General features: G+C 38.8%; 1 protein-coding gene and 1 long non-coding RNA gene across 3 annotated transcripts in view; both read left to right on the forward strand.

Annotated features, from left to right (window-relative positions):
• Positions 1–5,000, forward strand: part of khdrbs3 (KH domain containing, RNA binding, signal transduction associated 3) — a 160,803-nt gene extending 155,803 nt beyond the window's left edge. For both annotated transcript variants that reach the window (XM_080862699.1, XM_080862700.1), the window contains one exon: positions 3,977–5,000. In XM_080862699.1, the coding sequence (XP_080718825.1) occupies positions 3,977–4,068 (92 nt within the window). In that variant the 3' untranslated portion in view covers positions 4,069–5,000. The remainder of the gene's footprint in view (positions 1–3,976) is intronic.
• An 870-nt stretch (positions 5,001–5,870) lies between these two features.
• Positions 5,871–8,852, forward strand: LOC308384876. The gene is made up of 3 exons (XR_013969416.1): positions 5,871–5,938; positions 6,313–6,367; positions 8,085–8,852. It is a non-coding gene; the product is annotated as an uncharacterized lncRNA (long non-coding RNA).
• Positions 8,853–10,088: the final 1,236 nt, after the last annotated feature.

Here is a 10,088-nt window from a genome sequence, read left to right on the forward strand (position 1 = left end):
GACATCTAAAATGAAGATAACACTGTATATATTGTTTTTTACCTTTATGCTTTTGTGTGGTGTTTACCTTAATGCAACTAAGGTGTTGCTTATGAAATCCTTGAAGTGCTAATGAGAAAATTACATTTTATTTATGTAACTGACACATTTTGAACTCTTAAAGAAATATAACAAAAAGAAAGACACCCAGCTGAACTAAAATGATCCATGTAGCAAACAAAAACATTTATATCGTCTTTGGGCTTTTGGAGCCTTGACCTGACTTTTAAAAAATAATTGGAAAAAAGCACTATGCTGCTAAAAGATGAAAAATAGATATTTGCAAAATTCTGCCTAAATATGTATTTTACCTGGTTAATGTGTGTGGCGGGGCGTGGTCTGCAGCGCCGCTTCTGGGGAGGCGGACTCACCTGAGCAGCACCCGCAATCACGCCTCGCCGCCTTAACGTCTGTGCTCTCTATGCTGTTGTGTTGGTGTGAGCTCTGAGCTGAAAAGCTACAGCCGGCTGTATGCATACAGCAACTGTGTGTGAAAAGTGGTCAATAAAGAGATGCTGAAAAGCATGTTCATGGAAACAGCGTCGGGTCTGCCGTGATATGTTTACAATAAGACTTATGGTCCCGAACCTCTGCGCACAGCGTCTGCAAATCGGGGCTGTACGAAGTCACTTTCATCTTTACGCAGGACTGTAAGCTGTCATCTGTGAGGCGTGAGCGGTGTTTGTTTTAACATAGTTCACGGTGGAGCTGCTGACATTATGTGGATCTGAAGACCCATAATTGGCCTACCTGGGGTTGAAAGTTTCGGCGGGTACACCAGCTTCCGCGAGTGTGACGCTTATTTTGAGCGATGAAAAAATAATAGAATATAATTGTATTTTTATATTTCAATATCACAATAATCTTCCAATTTAGAACTACAAGTTAAAAAAGAACTAACATAAATAAATTACACTTCAGCTAATTACTTTAAAAAAATTTAATTTTCCCAAACCACGCTGAGCCGCACTATAAGGACTAAAGAGCCGCATGCTCTTTAGCATATGCGGCTCTGCAAACACACACACACATATATATGCAAATTAAAGTCATAATAAAACACTAGCTAGCACCATATGTTAAGAAGCATCAATTAATATGTAACAGTGCATTAATAAATATTCATAACATTTTGAAACCTAGAAAAAGTATTATTTATGCAGGTAACATTATCAGTGAGTTCAAAAATCTGTTTTGGTTTTTTTTAGATTGAGAAAAGAGGACAAAAGACTTTGTAACAATAGCAAATACAGCAAAGACAAAACAGGTATTGATACAATTATTAAACATTTTTAACATTAGATTGTAGTTTAAAAATGTTGTACCTATAAGAATCAGAAAGTCTTCAGTTAAAATAGTTCATAATAGCATTACAGAGTCCCAGTTATTGGGAGATCCTTAACAACAAGCATTATAAAGACTCACTTTTTACTAAATTCATTGTTTTCTACAAATCTGCTCCAGTGAACAGGATCTTCTATCACTCTCACTCAAACACATTTGAGCGTATATGGCTATATGAATCATATGTCACTAAGGTTATTATAGCTACCTAAAACTGCTTAAAGCTAAAACTAGGTGGTAAAATATTTTTTCATTAACTGCAGCCAAGAAAGAGAATATTGTGGAAAACAGAAAAGATTTTGTGAACTTGCAAAACTATTCAGCCGTCCTCTTCCGCTTGTCCTTATCAGAGTCATCTACCAGAGGGCAAGAGGCGGGACACACCTCGGTGAGGTTCCCAATCTGAGGCAAACAAAACTAATGAGAAAACTAAAAAAAACTGTACCTGTCCGCACCACCTTTAACTACACCTATAAAACACCAGCTACTGATAGCAGGGTTACTGTGCAACTGTGTTTGGTTTCTGTTTGTACTTCATACAGTGCCAGGCGAGTTGTTAGCTTAGGAGATAACACTGGATTTGGAGTACTTAAATGTTCAACAACAGTAACTTTAACTGCAGTGCAAAGAAGGGAGCTGACCTGGGAACGGATTGTGTTTATACACACATGTTTTACAGCTCTGAAAAGAGGGAAATGACAGATGCTGCACTGGCAGATTACTTGCTACTGTGCTGGCATTATGAAGAAAGCAGATTAAATGAAAGCCTGTTACATATTAAATTGTGTTTCATGGAAGAAATGTCTTTGAGAAAGTCAACATGGCTTGTTTAGATTGTGTTGTGTGCTGGCATAAAGTAGAGATGCAAACAAATGCAAGAAAATCAAAAATAACACAATACTTTAGGCATTGGGGAATAAATATATTCATTTAAACATTCTGGATAAAAAAAAACGTGGCTTATGGAAAAGGGATTTGGGTGGATCCAGCAGCTTCTTAGCAGGCCAAAATTCGTTATACAAAGATTCTTCCATGACCTCGATGGGATCATACAGTATTTATCTTTGATCCCTGCACTTCCATCTGCCCAGTCACTGAAGTTTCACCAACATTTCTAATTAACTTAAGCATGTGTGATGTTTGTGCCACAGTAACATCTGTCTCTGCAGTCACCTCAGCACAACTTGAAAATGTTGCTCTCGGCTTTACAGGCAGTTTATCGCATCTGGAAAGAGTCGCCAATAACTCCGACCGCAGCAAAGTTCAGACAAATCTCAGATAATGTTCAGCAATCCTGTGTCAGCTTTTGACAAGATATAGTGAGAAATGGGCCAAGGTCACGTCTCCTGCAAAGTACATTTCCGTGATAGCAGGGCTAATACATGCTACTGTACTGTGAAGGTCCATCCTTCTTTGATTATGTATGTGCGGCCTTTGTGTGTACCTGTAAATACACAAGTCTGGTTGTCCTGGGTTTAATGTCAGTCTGTAAATTCCTCACAGTCTGGGTGAAAAGATGAAAACACTGTGTTAATACGAAGGTGTGTCTGCTTTAATTTAGCTTCTCTTGAAAGCTTCTAAAAGAGTATTCACTGTCCACTTTACCAAGGCCAGTCAAACAGGTTTTTTAGTGACTGACTGCAAAGACATGATCAACTTTTTAATTACTGAAATGTATAATTTATATGTGTTGTAGAGATTCACCTTATGTTGCATATTTTTGTGTTTTAAAGCAGAATAAGACTTTGCTGGGAGTTTGTGACTTCTTAATTAGGCAAAGCAAATGCATCGTAAACTCATATCTTTTCGTTTTTGGCAATAAGTCAAAGTTTTTAAAACTTTCCCAACTTTTCTGACCACACAAGTGGAAGAACTAAGCACCTCCTGCTCATTAGAGTGTTTCCTAGCATCGTATGAAGCTGAAAACCCGGGGGGGGGGGTTGCTGCGGCACACTGAAAAGAGGACGACAGTTCAAAGGAAACAGATAAACAGAGTTGATGTGCATCCATGTTCTCAAAACACAAGGTTACCTTGGTGTGTTTCTTCAAAGTGACTGTCAGTGGAGAGGTGACAGGTTTAATTAAGGGGTATTGGCTATGTGCTGCCAACAGTGAGCCTTTACACAGAAGGAAAAAAATCCCTTTGTGAGCCCAGCTCTAGGGAAGTCTCAGTGCTGGCTGAAGATCAGACAAAGGGTGCCATCGATACTGGCACTTTCACATTGACAGTACCAGCGGGTGAACTGGGCTGATTTGGGCTAATGGTAATTGTGACCTTTTTTGCTAGGAGCCACTAAACGGGCTCTTTTCAAGTAGCTATTTGATCCTCTCATTCAATTATCTGTGATGAATACTTCCAGGTGAAAGTCAAGCTTCTTGGTGCGAGTCGCTGTTTGTGCTCGCAGCATGAAAGTGCTTTTTGTTTTCACCAGCGGCATCAATACCAGACACCCAGAGCACGGCTAACTTTGTGCTGTAATAATTGCATGGAAGGGAGCATATTTACAGTATTTGCATAGAGCTTGAAATTGATTTAAGTGCGACGCCTCTGTAATCACTCCACATCTGTTTCTTTCCTTTTCTTCTTAATCAGGTCAGGAAGAGTGGGCAAACAATCGCAGCAAGGCTCCGTCAGCACGAACAACCAAGGGAGTGTACAGAGATCAGCCATACTCAAGATATTGAACTGTTTATACAACCCGCACCTGAGTCCTCATGGCTGTTACAACCCCAAGTAATGGATTTTTTATGGACGCTCCCACCTTTTTAGAATTGAAAACATAAACCGCGAAAAAATAATCCAAACCAAATGGTGATCATAGCGAGACACTGAATGAGACAAAAACGTGGAATCCCCCTGATTCTAAAAAGATACTCCCACTGGATAAAAAGTGTGAAGCAATTTAGGTAATCTATCCTTTCCCCCTAGGAGAAATCGACTGGACAATAAGATTAAGAAAAAAGCTTCATAGTACATTAAGTTTCTCTCTCAGCTATGTGATTGTGAAGAATGACATTGTATCAAGCTATTTAACTTGGTAATGATTAGCGAGCCACTGTAAGGTGTTCGATACAATGTTTCTACACAGCTGCCAGTGCAACTTAATTTATCACCCTCTATTCTTTAGACCTTCAACTGCGTGGTTGATCTCTTAAAAATGTAGTAGCTTAGTTCTAGGAAAGTGCAGTTCTGTAGATATTTTCTCTGAGGGGTAATCGGTGAAATTGTGTCCCTTGTAAATGATTTACAAACTGAAAAAAAGACAAAAAAACATCCTGTATACATATTGTATTGCTGTTTCCTCCTCTTTTTTTGTAAAATAATAGTTATTTAGCGTTAAAGGGCTTATAAAAGCATGGTGTGTAACTGTGGATATTGTCAGCTGTTTTATTCTGAAAAGCCTGTGTAGTTGTGTTCATTGATTATGCCCCCCAAACATCCACTTAAGTACATCTATAAATAGCTGCGCATACTCTATGTACACTGCACAACCAGAGCTGCAAAACAGTCCAGGAGCTTTTTAATGTTTGTGGAATTTTTAAAAAAAAATTTTTTTTAGACAATCTAAGTAAGTCATTTTGGTGTCATTTTTTTTTTTTTTTTGACTTTTTAACAATATACTTCTCTGACTGTGTAGGCATAACAATGAGTTTTAAGATGCTCGGTCACATGCTGGTGAATTGGCAGTCATTTCCATCTAGAGATTTGTTCACTATATTGATTTTAAGCTTATGTAAGCCCTTTAATATTTCCCTCTTTGTTGATGCTAAATAAACATTTTGAAAGAAAATACTTGTGTCAAAGAGAATAATTATGAACTCATTAAAAAGCGTTATAATTTAAACTAAAAAAAAAAACAAAAAAACACGCTTGCAATATTTACAACCACACACAAGCCTTTTAATGTAGTAAGCCACAGTGATTATCACCGTAAAGTCAAATATCGGCATAGGCAAGATGAACTTCCCAAAAAATACATACGAATAGTGGATACAGCTGTTTGTGACCTAGCAGATGACCTTGGTGATCGGATAACAACAGTTTCCTATTTGTATTCGAACTCCGTGTGCTGCTTTTCGTAGGAAATATCTCCGACTGAGATTTAGGGGATTTAGCGATAACGGCATCGGCGCTCTTGAAAATCTATCCGCTCTGTTTGCTCACATAATTCGCTGGGAAGCAAGCGCTGATCGCGTCAAGCATCATCAGTAAACACACATTAACTTTCTGGGTGTTTACCCTTACAGAAATGGCTCATAGGACCACGTCAAACTGAAAAAGAAAGAAAGACTCCTTGACCTCCCACAGGGGTCAGGTGTGTGGTTAAGGGGGTGAGGTGGAGGGTGTTGGTGGGGGAGGGGGGGTTCTCTCTCTCTTTCCCTCTCTCTTCTTGTTTTGCTCTTTCTGTTCTCCTCTGGTCATGTGACCCCTTTCCCAGTCATATAAAGTGCCTGCTTCTGCCCCGTCCATTAAAGAGACTCTAAATGACCCCCAGCTGACCTCCGCAGAGAGAGGGATGGCAGTAGCTGTTTAAAAAGACCTCCGTTCCACAAGGTAAACAAACTGACCCAGTTTAACCTCTCCCCTAATGTAGCTGCTCATAAACCCTCTAAACTTCAGTGTAATATGTTTTACTGTCTCTGTTGAGTGCGTAATCCAGCTGCAAAGCTGGGAATAATTAGATGTATGTAACCAAAAAAAGAAAAAAAAAAAACCTGTAAAAAAGTATGATAAATAGCAGGAATATTTCAACTAACTGTGTAGTGAAATAACTTTATCATAAGACTTTGATAAAAATATGTCCTCTGTTACAATAATTGAACCATAAAATATTATGTGTCTTGGCATTTCTTTTCATGCTATTTGTTGTTACCTGGGTTTATGACGTAAACTTGAATAGTCACACTGGTTTATATATTTCCTTCTAGGTCGAAGTACTGGCTGCACAGGGGCGTCCATCCATTTATTCCAATGGTGCTGAAGGTATGTTGTTTGCTGCATCATGCGTATGCTGTCAGTGATGATATTGTTCATCTAAACTTGTCGTGCTATGTTCAAAGTTGGATCTGGTGGTGGGGAAAGAGAACAGGCAACAATGTAACAGTAGTATAGATGTGAAATCATGTGTTGATACAGTGCAGTGTACATAGTTATATAAGGTTTATGGGTTTTAGCATGTAAACTTAATTTACAGGTCTACATCACAAATATAAAGTACTTAAAGGCATGATGATTTTCAGTTACACTTCAAAGACTTTCAAGTAGTGTGCAGACATGTAATGTGATTTATGTTAAAAATGATACAACATAATAACACACTCTATCTCAAACAGGGCAAAGCTAATTTTTTTCTTATTTATTTAAAATCTCGACGTGTTACCAAAAAGAAAAGAGTTCGCATGAAATTCAGGCTTTAATTTTATTGATCCAATCAGCTGATGCTCAAAACTATTTTAAACAAAATTCAAGACAGATTCTTAAAAAAAACAGAAAAATAAAATATAATCCAATTTATTTTTAAAACGATGTATAAACACATTCAAATGATTAGGTTGGGTCACATCCTGGTAATCCTATAAGGCTAAGGCTTCAAACTGCTTTTAACCTTTTTGCTACGTATGATGATCAGTGAGAGCAGATATCTCAGATAGAGTCATCTTTGGCACCAAATCTGGTTAAAAGAATAAGTCCCACTCACCTGCTGCCTTAACCTCTAAGCGAGGAGCAACCAATCAGGAGAAAGTTAGTTCAAATGAAGGTTGTACTTAAAGCTAAAAGGGAACTATGAAGGGATGTTATGCAAAGCTTCTCTATTAGAGTCCAAGTATAAAGATCACAACCATCTCAACCATCCAATAGGATCATGTTTTATCTGGGTTGGCTGAGGGCTAGTTACAGTCGAACAACACTAATCCTCCCAGATGAAAATGTTTGCCTGTCAGAGGAATTCTCACATGATGGTCTAACCTGTTTGAATGTCAAGTGAAAAACCCCTAAAATGAAATATTCTGCAGAGGACACAATGTTATCATAGCACATCAAATATTAATGTGACTTTGAGGCAGCGCAATGTTGTTGTCATAATGGATCTTTAGAAGTAAAGCTGTTTTTCCAGAGATTGTGAAATTCTAACAATTGCCTCTAGAAAGCTCAACCCTCTGCAGCTCCCCTGTTATGCCCTTCCACAATCTTCTAGAGGGGATTCAAGTCCCACCGGATTATCTGCCAGAAGGTAGAGCAGGTTGTTCACCAATCAGCCGGCTTCTCTAGTCCACAGGTTGAGATGTCCTTGAGCAAGACATTGAACCTCAAACGGCCCCTGATACCTCCCAGTTTTTTTGCAATGCCTATCCATTGCTCACCCGCACAATTAGTCTATAGAACATCGAGTGTTGTTTTAAGGGGTATAATTAAGTCCACCCCTTTGTGAAGGCTTTTCACCTCTTTGGAACATCCCAATGGAAAACCATTTATAGCTGTAATGCCAAAATGTATAAAACCTAATTTGAAATGTAACATGGTCTGGCTTCTGAAAATCTGCCTATTTAGTGAAAAAACAAACCCTAGTACTAGGTTGCCTAGATTCGCCAGCAGGCCAATGAATGTTGTGCAGTCCAAACAAAGCATTGTTTTTGCCTTTTTTTTTGTTTTTGTTTTTGTTAATCGTCATATTGTTCTCTCTTCTTTATTTCCTTGATAGACTTGATGAATCGTTTCCTTCCAAACATTCAGGCCCACACAGATTCAAACCCATTTCTGATGAAGGGAAAGAAACAAGCTACGGACTCTGTCCTTCGGACGAATTGCAGACGTCCAGATTTTCACAGTCTGGGCCGAGGTGAATCCTGTGGGGGAGGGGATGGAGTGGTGACCTGTTGAGATGCACAAAAAGGAGGGGAAAGATCGTGCCTGTATCACACATCTTCAGAACGAAGGGATGGAAGGAAACCCGTGAGGCAAATGGAGTTCCATATCCTCAGGGACAGTCTGTCGGGGGATATTTCCTTCAGAGCTTCACCGGCTGTGTATACATTTTACATATAGCAAGAGTGCTCTGAACTGATTGTGAACCTCACTTCCATGGTTCCCAATTCAAACTGTTATCAGAATGGATGTGTCTACCTCTTGCGTTAGATCCTGAGGCATAGCTAAGGATGAGTAAATAAATAATGCAACATGCTAAGGAAAAGGCATCATAATTCTAGCAGAGACACGTCTATTCTCACCCTGTTGTGCTCATTAACCTCTATCAAATCAGCTCCAATGAATAAATAATTCACCAAGTGCCTTATTGTTGCATTGTTTTGACACTTTTAGATGTTTAGTCCCATTACCCAAGTTAACATATATGCCAGCGCTGGAAGGAAAGATAGCTACTTTTTTTCTTTTATGTTGTTTTTCTGCTTCTTTGTATGCATTACAAGCATGCAGGAAAACACCACCCGGCCTCATATACAAGAGCACAGTCTATTGCAGATGTACTGCTTAATCAGAGACGACTTCAGTGGATATTACAATTCCAAAATAGCTTTCTCTCCGGTGGAGAGCTTCATTCTGTCTTGTGCATAAGTCCAGATAGGCTGATCCTTATTCCTCACAGCTGTATGTCCTCAGTGGCAGACAATAGTTTTCCATTAGAGGAAGTGATTCTCACTGGAGCCTCAGGCCAAGCGTCAGACAATGGCACAGCGACCTAAAGCTCACATCTCAGGCTCCCAGAGTCAACTCTCATCACCTCCAGAGGCTGATTTCCACTCTGCAGTGGCTTAAAGGGACAGGCTTATCTGAAGTGAGCTTGTCCAAGTTAATAAAGTTAAAAGCAACTTATTTGATTAGGAATGCATACAAGGGAGGATGCAGTCATCTATCACTGGCAGACGAGTCAATTTCAGCGCTAGATCGATGGTGAGCAGACCAGCAAAATTAGAACGTGCTAAAAGGCTGTGAAAACCTTTTTTTCCAGTTAACTTCTTACTGTGAGGTATGGGGTCCTACTGAACCCGCTGTGCTCTGTTTCAAGGTTACACTGAATTAGTTTTTGAATAAGAGTTGTTTGTTGTATTTGTTTTTCCTTTCAAACATTTCAAACAGACAAACAGGTAGACTGGGCTTAAATATATTTGAATCAAAGTAAGTCTTGTTGTGTGTTTGTTAGCGTTATTGTCAAATCTGTCAAACGCATAGACTACTAGAAAGCGATATGGCATTCAGAATATAGACTCACCAAAAGTTTTAACCTTTTTTTTTTTTAAACTAGACTTTATTGGTGAGTCAAAATATGCGGTCTTTATGTCCAAATGACCAGTTAAATCAAAGCTAGTTTATATAAACACCTAAGGCATTTTAAACTGGCTTGAAGTTCAAGTTCAAGACTTGCTTTTGGGGGCTGACAGACCATTAGACTAGCTTAACTTAACCAGTTAGTTTAGCTTAGCATACTGTAAGACCTTGCGTTACATTTTTTTTTTTCCAAAAAATGAAATATCCTGGGATGTATAAGTGGGACTATTTCTTGACCAGAGATCAGAGCGTCGTGGATCATTTTCTGACTGTCTTTGAGTTCCCCTTGAAAAATGTTGGTAGGGGGATTTTACTGCACTTGTTTTATTTATTTATTTATTTATTTTAATATGCCTAACTGAGCTCAATCTGGCTCCTTATTTGTTTTATCTCATCATAAGCTAGCACGTATTTCATGTGAAGA

Source organism: Rhamphochromis sp. 'chilingali' (genome assembly GCF_963969265.1).
Source record: "Rhamphochromis sp. 'chilingali' genome assembly, chromosome: 17".
Classification (NCBI taxonomy): Eukaryota; Metazoa; Chordata; class Actinopteri; order Cichliformes; family Cichlidae; genus Rhamphochromis; species Rhamphochromis sp. 'chilingali'.